We start from the raw sequence: 14,765 nt of genomic DNA, 5'->3' as shown, positions 1-14,765 counted from the left end.
TCCATTTTGGGCTGTTTACAGTGTTAAAGTAATGTGTTAGATTGATTTACTTTGTATTAATTCAAAAATTAATCAAAAATGGAATTGCTTACTTTTATTATTTCCACTGTTTATTCCTGTACTTTTGTTTTGCCACAAGAAAAGAAAATCTGGCAGGAATCGACTCTGTTTCTGTTTTCTCATTCTGTTTGGCAGGCAGACAGACACCTGTCTGTGTGCTGCTGCTGTTGTATCACTGACTGTGTGTGCAGAAGCTCAGCCAGCGAGATGACAGAATAAACAGCGATAGCTTCGTGGAAACATTTGCAGAATATCACAGTAAAATGGAAGTTGTTTCTGTGCAACAAGACATCGTTGACTGCGAGGAGCTCATGCACCTACTGCAGTGAGGCAGGGGAGGGGGTGGAGGATGGAGGATGATGCTGACGACAGCGTTCTTCAGCCCCGAGACGACACCTAACTTTTAACTAGGAGCTTCCTTTAATAAAATGATCAATAAAATTCCTGAAACTCGTCACAGAAAGTTCAGAAAAAAACATTTTCCGTTAACTCAATATAGTTGACTTGAACATGGTGATAGAAGTTAAAAAAAAAACATTTGAGTGTTTGGAAATATGTTTACACCACAGCACACCAGTAAACAGCAAGCGATAAGAGTTTTAGGACCATGATCAAAAGCTTACTGGATTCAGTAAGCTTTACTATGCAAATGACATAGTTGCCAGTAAGATCGAGTAGACACGAACATCATAGGGGTGTTTGTTTTTGATAACGCAGAAGTACTGTAATGAGCTCCTTTTCTCAGTTGGTAATCTAATGTAAAGAGTTACTTTTTAACTGCAGGATCTTTTGGCACTTTTCCACTACACCGAGTGTCTCTATTAGCAATAGCACCTGATACCTGGTATTTTTTAGTACCTGTCCTGGTGAAGTTCTAAGTGAGCTGAGCCGCTACAATGTGATGTCGACAGACTCCAACATTTAGCATGGGAATTTCTAAAATCTCAACGTTTAACAGAGGAGTTTGGTGTATTTAGCAGACAGCACTGCTGGAACTGCATAGTGGGAAATGGCCATTTGTAACTTAACTAGTTACTTTTAAACATAACATTCCCCAAAACTGGTTGTTATTAGTCCTATTATGTCAATAGGCTAGTGAGTTTTTTTTCCCAAGTCTAAAATGAATCTTTGGTGAGACAACCGGTCCTAAAATGTAGTTGGTGCAGTCAAACCACACTATAACCAAACACCTTGATCACTTAGATGCTTATGGGAGGATGAGAAACACTCACTTCGACACGAGTCCCTACATGTTTTATATGTGTGGTGCACAGTGTGATCAATGTGAAAGATCATATCAGGACACTGCAGTGAAATAACAACAATCTAGTTTGTGATGTGTAACACACCTCCAATTAGATTTTAGATTCAGGTTAATATTTGCCATGTTGTGAGACTTTACAAGACTGTGTGTGCAACGCTTAAATGTGTTTCATTTTATTAGGTGTGAATTCTGGCGTGTCGCTTAGGTATGACTCATAATATAATGACAATCTTTTTTTCTGGAACAAATCCCTCCACCAGTGTGCAACTGACATATTGTGTTTTCATATTCAACAAAAATATTTTTGGACTGTTTTTGGAATCAGAGTGTGGATGTGGGAGTGTTAATAATTCACACTAGTCCACGGCTTCTTTGCTTCTGTTTCTGCTCCTTAACATTTATCTTTGCCACTGTGCCTTGGTATTAAAATGTGGCCTGGAATAGCAGTACATCTCTGTGTGTGCGTGCGCGTGTGTGTTTTAGTACCTCACAGATGTCCTTGAGGTGTTTGATATAGTGCCTCTCTGTGCTCATGATCTCATTGATGACGTTAGCTCTCATCTGGTCTCGGTTCTGGAGGGGCGAGCCGAGACACAGGCAGTCATTGGTTGGGTCCAGGTGACCATTCTGCACCTCACTGGTCCCCTCAGCTGGTTCTGCTCCCCCATCCTCTTGGTTCACCCACAGCTGGGAATAAACACACGTACACACACACAGGCACGCACACCCACACTCACTTGAATATGAAATATGCAGAGATACAAATGTGAGGTCAATGTAAGGTATCCAAATTGCAAAATCTTTCCAATAAAAATAGTATTTCTCATTTTTTTATTAATAGCACGTACGCAGACACACACACACACACACACTACTTCATGTAGAGGGTCTCTGATGGTTTGGACAGTGATGAAGCCTCTTGGTCCAGCACATCAGAAAGGTGTTGGACAAGCTGCCAAACAATCCGGAGCTTAAAATAAGCCTCTTTCTGAGATTGGTGCCCAGAATTCACTGTAATGCCAAACTTCAGTACCGTGTGCGACACGAAAACATCGCCCCTCTGCACATATGCATGCGTAGACACTCACACACAACCTCTTCACGCAAGCATGCGCTCATCAACATTCACACACACAAAGATCCACACACATAGTATATTCCACTCTCGGCCTCTGAGTGTGGTTTCAGATGCCCAGCAGCCAACACCTGATGACACACAGTTTGCCAAGAGAACATCAAAGAACCGACGGGTAGAATGCCAAACACAGGATGAGAAATGCAGCGCCACAGACAAGCAGAGTGACGGGTGGTAGAGCACTGACTGCAGACGAGAACTAATAGCGCAGCATTAAGACTGAGAAAATATTCAGAGTCAATAGTAAAAAGAAAAAGTGAGTCCTGAAGAAAATGATGGATATTTTAAATGGTAACAACTACTTAACAGAAATAGTGATTTCAAAATTCATCTGCTGTAGTTCTAGGTGAAAACATTTCTAGAATTTAAGGAGAAACTGAACAGAAGGCATTAGAGATTATCTTTACTTTTGACTCATCAGCTGTGCCTCTCTATTGACCCCACTGAGAATGATGTGACAATTTGATGGGAACGTTAATGTTAGGTAATGTCGAGGGAACGTTGCGTAGACAGACTGGAGCGGGCGGGTGGGCGGGCAGGCTGGATGGGTAGATGAAGCTGGGTAAACGCACCTTTGACGTGGTGTTTTGGAACCGTGGAGTTGCTATGGGGTTGATATAGAAAACCTGTTTTGTTTGGGGCTGAGGAGGGTGGGGTTCCACCTTGGAGAGAGAGAATGACAGAACAAAAAAGTACTTTTTGGATGACAGTCAGTCAGCCTGTCTGCCCTGCCCTCTCAGGAGTGACAATATGGAAAGGTGGGAATGGTCATGAGGAGGGAGGGAGGGGTGGTATCTGCTGTGGCAGCGTCCACCAACAACAAGGATACCATTTGTTCCTGTAATATGTTAGGTGAAAGAGTAAAGTAGCAGGATCTCCATGTTAAAGGGGTAGTTCAAGGATTGTGTTTGCAAACAGGGACAGAGGAAAAACAAATCATAGCCACTGAACAAAAGGCTGACCTCATAAAATCTACACCTGCTATGCCTGGAAGTTTGAAAAACTGCTCTCTCCTCACGCCAAAGTCCATCGAGAAAATCACAACACATATCCACTACTGTCTCCAAGTAGGGTTTCTTGTGACTTTGTGTTCCTTTGTTTAGAATTCACGTGAGTGAAATAAACTTACCAGATGAGGCGGCAGAAGACCAGCACCAACATAATCTTAAGATATCATAGACTTAAACAGATGTAGATTTTATTACGTGAGCCTTTTGATAAATGAATCTGTTTGCCCCTCTGTCCCTACTGGAAGTCATGTGATCAGTGAGAGGGAAGGCTCCACTCTCCATGTCTAAAATATTAAATGAATGCAGGGTTTAGGATTAGTAACAGTAAATTCAGGTATGGGTGATATCATAAAATCACAGAAAAGCAAACACGTGATTCATATTAAAGGCTTTTAAGAATAGATCATTCAGCATTTTGTCATTATCATCGCCATAAAAATCATGATTATCATCATCATCATCATCATCATGGTTCTGATGTCCATGATCACACTTGGCTAGCTGCTCGCTGTTATGTAAAGCTGGTTTCACATTGGATGCGTGTGTGATGTGTTGCAGCTGCAGTGACCCGGCCCCTTTTGTATTTAGGCACATGTTAAGTGATGTGTACGTTTGCGTCTCACAGCTAAAATACTATTTTTTTTCCTCCAATAAAAGACTTTATTGTGAAATTTGTGCAACTCCGACAGAAGCATGGGTTCATTCTGAAGAGTCCAGGTATTCCGAATGAGTACAGAGGAGTATGCAAAGTATTTAGCATGTTTTAGGATTTTGAAAGGCAAACTCTATGTAGAACAGAAGCTCTGCACCAGGTGAGCTACACCTGGTGTGAATGACCGATGTGTGCAAGACGCAGCAGATCAGCGCTGCTGCAGTAATGTGCCACACACGCACCCAGTGTGAAACCAACCTAAGACTGAAATAAAGCATTATTCAACCTATTATACCCTCCTACTGTGTATTTATCAGTTTCTGTGCATATGTTCACGTGCCTCCATCTTGGTTTGTGTGTGGGTGTGTGTTGTGTCTATGGTTGCTGGCCAGCCATGGCTACAGCTAACTCACCCGTACAAAGCTGGCAGGGAACCATCCTTCCTCCTCATCAATCTGGCCCCACCACCAGTCCTTGTTGGAGGCATCCAGCACCTTGATGACATCACCGGCCTTAAATGCCAACTCCCGGTCCGCCATGGTCACATGGTCCCATACCGCCTCAGCATTGACGATTGAACCTCCACTTATCAACTGGAGATATTGGAGGGAGAGACAGGCAGTGCCTTATGTTTTATTCTCGTTATGTATGCCATGCCTCTGCTGTGGAAACACCACTAAAACAGATACACATCACCGGATAGACTGCACATAAATATGGGGGCTCGTGATCTTAAACAGAATGTAAATCGAATTTGAAACCGATTGTAATACAGCACTCAGCCTCATTTTGGCCCCTGATTTGTTGTTAAACCCACTCAGATTACTAATGAATGCAAATACACACCCTCAAAGGCAGGGCCCACTGGCAGCTTAAGGACTGCAAATAGAGCAACACAATAGCTAACACAGACCACAGCACAACACAACAACACAAAAAAGGCAGAGCCATTAGTGGAGAAACAACACAGCGTTCAGAGGCACAGCACCAGTCTCCACACAGGGATGGTAATTGGCCCATTATGACATTAAAATAATTACATGTGTTAATTTAATATAAATGCAGAGGAGGAAACAAATGTGAAGGGATAATCTCCTTTCCTTCATGCTGTCACCAGGGCTTGTTATTTTATCTGCAGCTCAGTCTAAGACAAAACATGGATGGATGACTCATCACATCTTTTCTATTGATTTTTACATAATGAATACAGAATGTTGAAATTATGCGACACTGAAAACAAAAGTGAATTGTGACTTTAAACTGTGTTGTGCACATGAGTAGTATTTCGTTTTTGTTCGTACACTGGATCTGAAAGGGTAGTTCTCATTTACAGACATAAAACAGTGGACAATGTTCCCTAGAGTCTGACATAATCAATTTACCAAACAGCACCACTATCCATCACACTAAGGACTTAGCTTGGTTGTCTTGAGACATGCATCGGCACACACACGTTTGTGCAGCATTTGCAGTGTGGACACGCATAGACAAATGCATTCCCAAGCCCCTCACTCTAACCTTAACCATCACAACTGAATGGCTAACCCTAACCCTTACTCTAACCCTAAACTAAACCCAATTATATCCCTAAACCTAGTCTTGACCAACAATAAGAACTGTTAAAAATGTAAAGAACAGCCAAAATGTCCTCACTTTCCCTAAAGTCCTCACTCCCGTTTATACGCCTCAAAAATATACCCATACAAGAACGCACACATATGCAGCCACACTTTTTTTTACTTTGTATGCATCAAACCTGTGCACACATCTGTGGAACAGCACCAACTCTTTGTTCCAATTGTTCCGTCCAAAGTATTGTTCATCAGCGTTCTCCAGTCCAGAGCTAACCATGCATCCAGTCCCTGGGGCAGTGGGCAGTGTGGCCAGTGCTAACCAAGCCTGACAGGAGCTGCTTAAGCTCCAGGTAAGGAGCTGTCAGAGGCCGGGGGACAGCTTTGTCACACGGATGGACGTACAATTAGTCCTTCACTATGGTGTTGCTAAGACTTTTGCATGTTAACATTGTGCTAGTGGTGCTTTCTCCTAGTCATTCAGCTTTGCCAGCCTCAGTGAGAAAACCTTTTAAATTGAATAACACAACACCAGCACAAAAAATGCTATACCATCTTCCTGCTGATGCAGTGTATTTATAAGGATGTCCATGAGAAACTGCAGATTGTGTGCATACGTGTGTGTTTGGAATAATCCGAGCCCCCCATGAGGATCAAAGCTCTCAGACTCAGCAGCTGCATTGCCCCATCCACCTGTAGAACAGCACACCTCCCTGACGGCTCATTTAAACAGCTACAGGGAATATAAGCCAATCAGAGCAGAGGAGGGAACACAGGGAGGGTCATCCATGCCTGGAAGGGAAAGAACAGCCGTAGTCATGGCGACAGATGAGGATACTTCACTGGTATTGACAAGATGATGGGATGAAGCAAGGACACTTGAGGTTACACCGGGATAGTTCCAAATTTAGGTGTGTGTGAGTGTCTCTGTGAGAAGACAGTGATTAAAGGCAACACATCATTCTAAGATGGACTTCTGGACTCTTAGAATGACAAACCAATCACACCACAGAATTCACCAACATGATCATTTCCACGTTGACGTAAAATATAATAGTTTGGCCTCTACGGGCAGATTTTAGATTAAAGCTGCCTTTGAGTAGGTTGACTCAGTCAGGTATCACATCGGCTGGGAGGTGGGATAACAAAAGCTCCAGCCTATATCTTAAAACTCTCCACTACAGGAAGAGAAGAGGATTACTGCAAAACATGTGCTATGCTGCCATGGAAACAGGGCCAATGAAATGAACTGTGCTCAAAAAGATAAAAAAAAAAAAAAAATGTTGATTCATGGAAAAGAAGATTTAAATCGTGTATTACACAACTAACTGGACAGGTGGAAAAAATAAAACAATGCTGCAATAACTAGGTGCAGCCAAATCAGTTCTGCTTGACCGTCACCATCTGACATGAGGACCTTTGTCTAAAACAGCATCCGTAGAACAGATGAGCCTTGGCACCTAGCCCCAGATGCCCCCCTCTCCCCACAACCACCCCTCCATTTTCTGCCCCATTCACTCCAAGCACAATCTCTCCATTCCCCATCAATCACCTGTAATATGGCCAACAGACAGAAAGAGCAAGGAGAGAGAGGGCGAGAGAGAAGGGGCCATTCAATGTTCCTTCTTGCTCAGGCCTCTCCTTCCCCTCATCCCTCCATCTCCCTAATGAGATCAGCACTGGCCTCACCAATACATTGCATCCCTTTTCCCCCCTCTACATCGTCTGAATAAATTAAAAGCATTACATAATCAATCTTCCCAATTTCTGCCTTAGCACTGTTTCATACCTAGCTTGACCAAATGTCAGAGCAGTGGACACAAAGATGCAGAGAAGCCTTACAATGACACTCATCATTACCAGTGTGTCTGCTGGGTGTAACAACCTTTGTCATCATTATCATTGCACGTCAGTTACAATTTTAAACATCAGAGAGTCATTCAGTTGAAAAAAACCCAGCCTGTATTTAGGTCAATGCAAATGAATGCAGAGGAATCTTTCCCCATACATGTACATAATGTGACGATGCTCTCTGTTTCATGTTCCAGCACATAGTGACAAGGAAATATGTAAAAAATGAAAAATCCGGTTCACTGTCTTATATGGTCTTTGCAGCACAACACATCAGCATTCACTGCACTGGCAGCTCCACTGCATTCCAACAGCCTCTTCTAGCTCTAGCCACAGCACAGCTGCACCAAAGCACCTACAGCATCCCCGAGCAAACACACACCAGCCTTACCATGTTTGTGGTATGTAACTGTTCGGAGAGTGTATGCATGGAGAAGTCCGGCTCATACAATCATGATAATTAAATCCCTTCAGGAAGAGGTCGAGGCGATGGTCCTCCGCAAGAGCTGAGTCCGGGATGTGGAGTAACAAGGTGGTGTATTCCAGAAAGAGGCTTCTCTTTCCGACGCACTGAGTGAGTCTCGCGATCCGTCCTCCCCGTGTCTGCCAGCCCTGTTATGTAATACACTTACACCCCGAGTCGAGGAGCCAATCAAAGATCCTCTACCTAAAACCGGTGAGAAATACACACACACACACATCCTCACACACACACTGTTGTCGTGCTCGCACACACAGCAACCGCACATTGACACTTCTGATTGCACAGCATTTAACAGAACTCTATTAGAAGGCACCTGCCCTAGAGGGAATACAAATGTGAGAACACCTGGGACATGTGCCGGGCACGGATTCAAAGATGAACTACGGATAACACCCACCCAAGACTCACTCTCTCTCACATACACACACACACACACACACACACGACATAACATGCACATGTAAACACACATCCACAAGTAGTAATGTGTTGTCACTGCCAGCCAAATGAGCCATAACCACTCTGGTCTATAAAATGATGATGTGATGCTCTGTGGGGGTCCATGCACGGTCGCCTGTTTGTGAGGAAAACACCAGCCCACAAGTCATGGCTGTATGTTCACTGTATCATCCTAATAAACGACTGCCAACCATTTCTTTGCACACATTCAGTACACCATTTACCACTTAACTAGACACACACTCACACAAACCCCACAGCACTTAGCCAGTGTTAGAGAACACATACAGTTTCCTCAAATATCTGAGCCAGCCTGCCATAACTATAAATAGGACTGTCATGGACAGCTCTGGGATGGGCTTTTAGAATATCTATTTCTGACATTCATTCAACATTCATGACACCTGCCTCAAAATCCTTTATCAGATCGTGCCACTGCATGTGAAGGAAAGGGGAATGGGCATTTTAATCTCCATCAGTCAAGCCTCCTGTAAGTAATATGCACATGAATATAGATACATATGTATATATGTGTGTATATATACATATCTATATATATATATATATATGTACATGGAGAGAGAGAGAGGATGTGTGTTTTGCCATTGTTAAGTTATTGGCTGATTATTACTTATTATTACTATATGTAAGTTTACACAAGGTGTAACTTGATAAAAGCTGTATAACTTTTTTTTTTTACATCCAAAATGTTATTCGGCACATAATTATGAGTTAATAATTGTGACTTAGATGCACTGCACTGCAGACTGTAGAGTGTGATTCAGTAAATGTAATGTGTGTTTTGTTATAAACTGCTATATTTTATCAGATGGAGGGGAAAACAAATCAGCATCAGCTGCCATCAGCTGATCTTTAGATGCTGATCCACAGATCAGATGATGGCGTGCTTCAGCATTCACCATACTTCGACCTCTAATACTGATGCCTTCATGTATTAGTTATGTAGTGACCAGGTATAATAATGTGCAGGTGCCACACTGAAATGATGCAAATGGGTGAAATGTGAATATTGTAGGCTATGAAATGGGAGCTGAGTTTAGCTGCATCTAAAATGGGGGAAACCTGGAGTGATGAAGGCCCTCCTTTCCGAGGCCCAGACCTGCCTGCTATTGGTTACTGTTCAGATGAGATTGCAATGACCCCCCTGAGTCTTGTGATCAGCAGCACAGACCTCTCACTCCCATCGCTATTTGCTGCAAATATCACATTTACTTCAGTGGAGAGATCCCTGCACAGCTATTAGCTGCCATGTTGTAGATGTGGCTACAATGGAATACAATGGAAAAACAAGTCCTGACGCAGCAGTAGCATGTGTGTGTGTGTGCTTAATTAAAACAACTAAACAGACAATCAGATTTTGGTTTCCACTTAAAACTAATAATTATTACAGAATAAATAACATGGAGAGAGGGAGAGCGACTTGGGGGAGTGTGCGGGGGACATTTTTATGAATTTCCAGTCATCACAGAAAAAGGAGGTAAGAGCATCACAGATCTGTATCCGCACAACTATGACCACCACCAGACAACACTAGCTATCACAAACGGAGAGAGGACACAAGACATATAACGAGGGACTGGGGGAGGGAGAGAGAGGAGGGTAACAGAAATACATTATGTTGTACCAACGTCATTCATTTCAACGCGTAGCCGTGATGGAGCGCCGGGTGTCCCCGCTCTCGACCAACGCGCACCGCCTTTCTCTCCTCTCCAGTGTGAAAGAGTGGTGCGCTGCGAACCGGGGCCCAAGCGCAGATCCATTAACGAGTACCGAGGATGAACATCAACAGCACGTTCACAAGCACCAGAATCGCGATCACCGTAAACACCGCGCAAGTCTGGACATCCAAGGCCATGGCGCAGCGCTGCGGGCCGATGCTGGGATGCGGTGCGCTCTCAGTGACGGGCGCTATTCAGCTCCCCCCGTCTAGACACGCAGCCTCAAAGCGACCAAGAAATCCACCATTACAGGCAAGAAAATGGGTGAGAGAAAAAAAAAAAAGATGCCCCCTACGTCTCTTCTTACACTACACGGTGTGATTCATAAAGGCACGGGAAGAGATGCATCATCCTCACCATCATCATCGTCATCAGTCTGCACCGCAACGTCTCCGCGCTCGTAAACACCTGCCGGTGTTTCGCCTCTTCCTCCCCTAAACCCACCGACACTCGCGCCGATAGATTCTCTAAGCAAACAAGAGGGAGGCTGTGCGCAGGCTGGTCGCAGCTGCCGAGCTGCCTTCCGCTGAGTGGGGACCACGTACAGCTGAGAGGCGGTCCTCTATTAATACTGATGATCAGCCCTACACTGCAAGACAACACCGGCATCAGCCATCACCTACAGTCGGGGGAGGGGTTACAGCCAGCCCCTCGCTGACTACATCAACCACAGAGGCCAGAATCATAACCTCATTCATCTCCCACCCCGTCTAAAAATATCACAGAGCACTGGTGATTTATTATTTATCATTAACAGGCCCGTGATAAAGGAGAATAAATGTCCGAGTAATGGACGCTCATTCCTCCGAGGGATCACCCTCCTGTAATTTTATTGGCTTAATGTCAGGCGTTTGTGCCAGTGTGTGGCCACTCATCAATCTGATACAGTAGAGCTGAACTGATAATCAACCAAATTTACACTTACAGTCTCCCTACGGTCCATATATTTGTCTTAGACAGCCCCAAACAAAACTAGAGAAAGCAGACAAGACCACAGTGTCAATATACTTAAAAAGCATCTCCATAAAATTAAATCTAAATCTTTCCTTTGCTTTTTTTAGTTGTGCCAATATCCTCCTTGGCAAAATAAATTCAATACAAGCAGCCCAAGACCACAGTTTCCACAGTTTCCCACAGTGTCCGTGCACTCCAACATCTTGCATTGTTAACAGTTGTTTTTTAAAAATAATAAAATAAAATCCTCCTTGTCCAGATCACTGTCAAAAATCTAATAGTTTCCTCCTTGGACCTTCACCTACATCCTCAGAAAATGTAATCCAAATCTGTCCTATGGTGCGCCCAGAAAGACAAAGGCTGCCAAAAACCTAACCTCCCTGGCAGAGGGAATTATTGCATTTGTCAGAAAATACATTTTATTACAGGGAGCCCTCGACCAAATTCCAACAGCATGGATTAGAAAGATGTGATACTAACCATGTGCTTAATTCACAAATCAGGGGGTTGGCAGGTCACTCTCCTAAAATGTTAGATCCTACATTTACACAAAACTCAGTTTTTATCATGAAAGACACACTACACACACAACTTGTCCTTTGTTCTGATGATTTCATCAGACTAGAGAGAAAAGCTTGTCCTGCAAAAGCTAGAAAACACTTACAACTGTTTTTTTCGAGGCTGGATATTTGTCCCTGAGTCTTGTAAACTGATGCTGATGTGTGAAACTCGCCACAGCTCTGCTTTACTTGAACGCCTGTTCAATGTGTATATTATAACAAGACTAGGATCTGGTGCAGGATACATTCTAATGACCTGTTTAAAAGTGCGTTCTGAAGCAGTAACACACGCATGCACAAAAACATGGATTTATGATATCATGAGTAAAGCTGTGGGTAAAATGATGTCTGTTTATGTGTGTGAGGCCATGGAACCAGAAAGATACATAAACAGAAACAAAACGTGTGCCTCCATGTTCAATAGCCAAATTCTCATCCAAACAAAACTAGCACAAGGAACAATCTACATTTATTCCATTTCAAGCCTTTTTGCCACATGTATGTATCTTCTGTAATAGGCATATCAATAGTTCATCTAATTATTAATTATTACTAAATTCATCATCCAACTACTTTGATAATCAATTAATCGGTCTGAGTGTTTTTGTTTTAATGATGAAAACAAGCTCTCTGATTTATTTAGCCTCTTCAAAGTGAATATTTTCTGGTTCTTTTGCTCCAAAGAACAAATCACGACAACTGAATCATTTTGGTTTGGACGACATTTCGAGGTTTGGGAAACAAGATCAACATTTTTCAATATCTTCCGACATTTTATGGACAAAACAACTAATTCATTAATGAAGACACTTAGTCGTATTATGTTGATATTGCAATGACGATACATTGTGCTGTAGTTGCTGGTGGTTGTGAATATTCTGGTCATCTGAAGTCACAATTATGACAGCAGATTTTAACAGTAATCCAGACAGAGAATCAAAGTCTTGAATGCTCAAAATTTCCCAAACTGTCATATTTCCACCGAACGTGAACTGAAACTGTAGCTGCAGTTTGTATGGTTAGCTCAGAAGTGGCAGAAATCTGGCCAAGTATGACTAACATATAGTGACTTAGTGGATTGAGCTTCAGCTGTTTGGACACTTGTATGCACCCTGAACGTGCTGTTAAAATCACGTATACAAGCCATAAGCAGGTCAGAGCTACCTTTCATTGTATTGCACACGAGTGCATCATGGGCTTCTCCTGTTGTCTGCGCCTCCTGTTGTTGGCACATTATGAAAAAGAACACGACGTGATCATGAATCAATACATGCAGGAGAATTAATTCAGTTTAGTCCCCACACTCCCAAACCCACACACACACACACACACACACCCTCTACAAAACCACAATGTCTTCACATTCAGCTGGGAGCTCTGGCATGAATCACTAAGATCTCAGAATAAGTTTTTAAAGAATAACACCAAAGGAATGCACTATATATCAGTATTTTTAACACCATAAATAATTTCCCGGGCACTTTCTGCACATACGTACATGCAGATAAAAGCAAGGGCTTGAAAGCCCGGATTTCAGTGAGTTACAGAGAGCTATCACAGCTGCAATATGACAACCATCCTCAAACAACCTCTCCGTGCTTTGTGCTTGTGTGTTTGCATGTGTGTGTGTGTGCATGTATGAAAAGTGGAGTGAGCAGATTATATAAGCCTGCCTTACCTCTGTGGGCTCCCTCTACAATCTCCCTGACATTTAGACAACAAAGGTCACATCTGAAAGTCTAAATCTGCACAGACACCAATGCTAATATACTCATACATATACAGAAGAGAGAGAGAGAGAGAGAGAGAGAGAGAGGGGGAATATATAGTAGAAAATCTCCCGCCGGCAAAGGACTACATGTTTAATTAGTCTTACTATATGTGAATTATGTGTCCAACAAGGACAGATGCAGCTAATTAACATGACTTCCTCCAATAGTATCCAGAAGGGCTGAACAATAAATGGTTTTCAAATCAACATTGCATTTTGCACAATGTAATTAGCAAATTGCAAAAGGCTGCAGTTTCTCCTCTACCACTGATTGTTCTTTCTTTTCAAATTAAAAGCTGTAACTCATACATGTTAGAAGCAATTCATATGTTTACAATATAATATCATTTTGAATAAAATGAATAAGTGTGTATTTTTTAAGTGTGTAAATTCATGAGTTGTGGCAGAAACAGAAAATAACCACATCCACAAAATGTGAGTCCACCTCAAATGTTGATCTACGGTCACCAAAACTGCCAAACCTGTCTCAGTGGTTATTCTCCTGCTGCAACCACAACACCACAGTCACAATCACACAATCTCCCCCTTCACCCCCTCTTGTAAAAATCACCCCAAACCCTTGCCGCAGCTGCTCACTCTCCTCTTGATTGGGACAAGAGAGAACAAATCCAGAAACCATGGTCCAATTAAGCCCAAGGGAGAAGTTCATCTGCAAACAGCAAAGGCCGATCTAATGTCATCAAACTGGACTCTTTCCAGGCTTTGAGTGTGTTTCAATATCCTGTCAGTGAATGCTACAAACTGATGGGAGTAGAAAACACATCCTCAGCACCTTCCTCGAACAAGGCAGAGACAATGCTGCCAAAAGGCCAGCTCTAATTACCCGAAACATTTCCCAGTTTGTACCTCAGGGTGAGATCCACTCATGAACGTTACAACATTATCGGAAGCGTTGGCATCATCCATCATTTCAACACTGACAACCATAAGAGAACCCCAGGTTTTTGCTCTTTAGCTTTCTACAAATGCTTCTATTTTTAGTCCATGTTGAACTGAACAGATCAGTTGGCAACTGCTTAACATGACTGAACACCACCTTTACCCGCAGCCTGACACAAACTGTCTGCCAGGAAATTATTGACAGAAGACATTTCATGTCCACTTTACGTCCCTTACAGGGCACTCATTGAATTAATTGACAATAAAATATTTAAACTCTCGAGTGTTATTAGAGGATTTAACAAGACTTTTTTTCCTTGGGTTAGATTTTTCAGTTGTTTTTTTGAAAAGGTAT

The 14,765-nt window shown here is 42.6% G+C and overlaps 1 protein-coding gene across 12 annotated transcripts in view; it reads right to left on the bottom strand.

Moving 5' to 3' along the window:
- LOC122778456 (rho guanine nucleotide exchange factor 9) overlaps positions 1–14,765 on the bottom strand; it is a 45,226-nt gene that overhangs the window by 14,551 nt on the left and 15,910 nt on the right. For 5 of the 12 annotated variants that reach the window (XM_044040375.1, XM_044040373.1, XM_044040374.1 and 2 more), the window contains 3 exons: positions 4,535–4,714; positions 3,032–3,121; positions 1,811–2,011 (listed from right to left, as the gene is read on the bottom strand). In XM_044040375.1, coding sequence (XP_043896310.1) covers positions 1,811–2,011; positions 3,032–3,121; positions 4,535–4,714 — 471 coding nt within the window. Of the gene's footprint in view, positions 1–1,810; positions 2,012–3,031; positions 3,122–4,534; positions 4,715–7,934; positions 8,086–10,131; positions 10,823–14,765 lie in introns of those variants that run through there. The other 7 variants (XM_044040383.1, XM_044040380.1, XM_044040384.1 and 4 more) reach the window with 7 other exon arrangements.

This window comes from Solea senegalensis, linkage group LG12, assembly GCF_019176455.1.
Source record: "Solea senegalensis isolate Sse05_10M linkage group LG12, IFAPA_SoseM_1, whole genome shotgun sequence".
NCBI lineage: Eukaryota > Metazoa > Chordata > Actinopteri > Pleuronectiformes > Soleidae > Solea > Solea senegalensis.
Note: the sequence above shows the minus strand (reverse complement) of the source record. Positions and strands in the feature narration are given on the sequence as shown.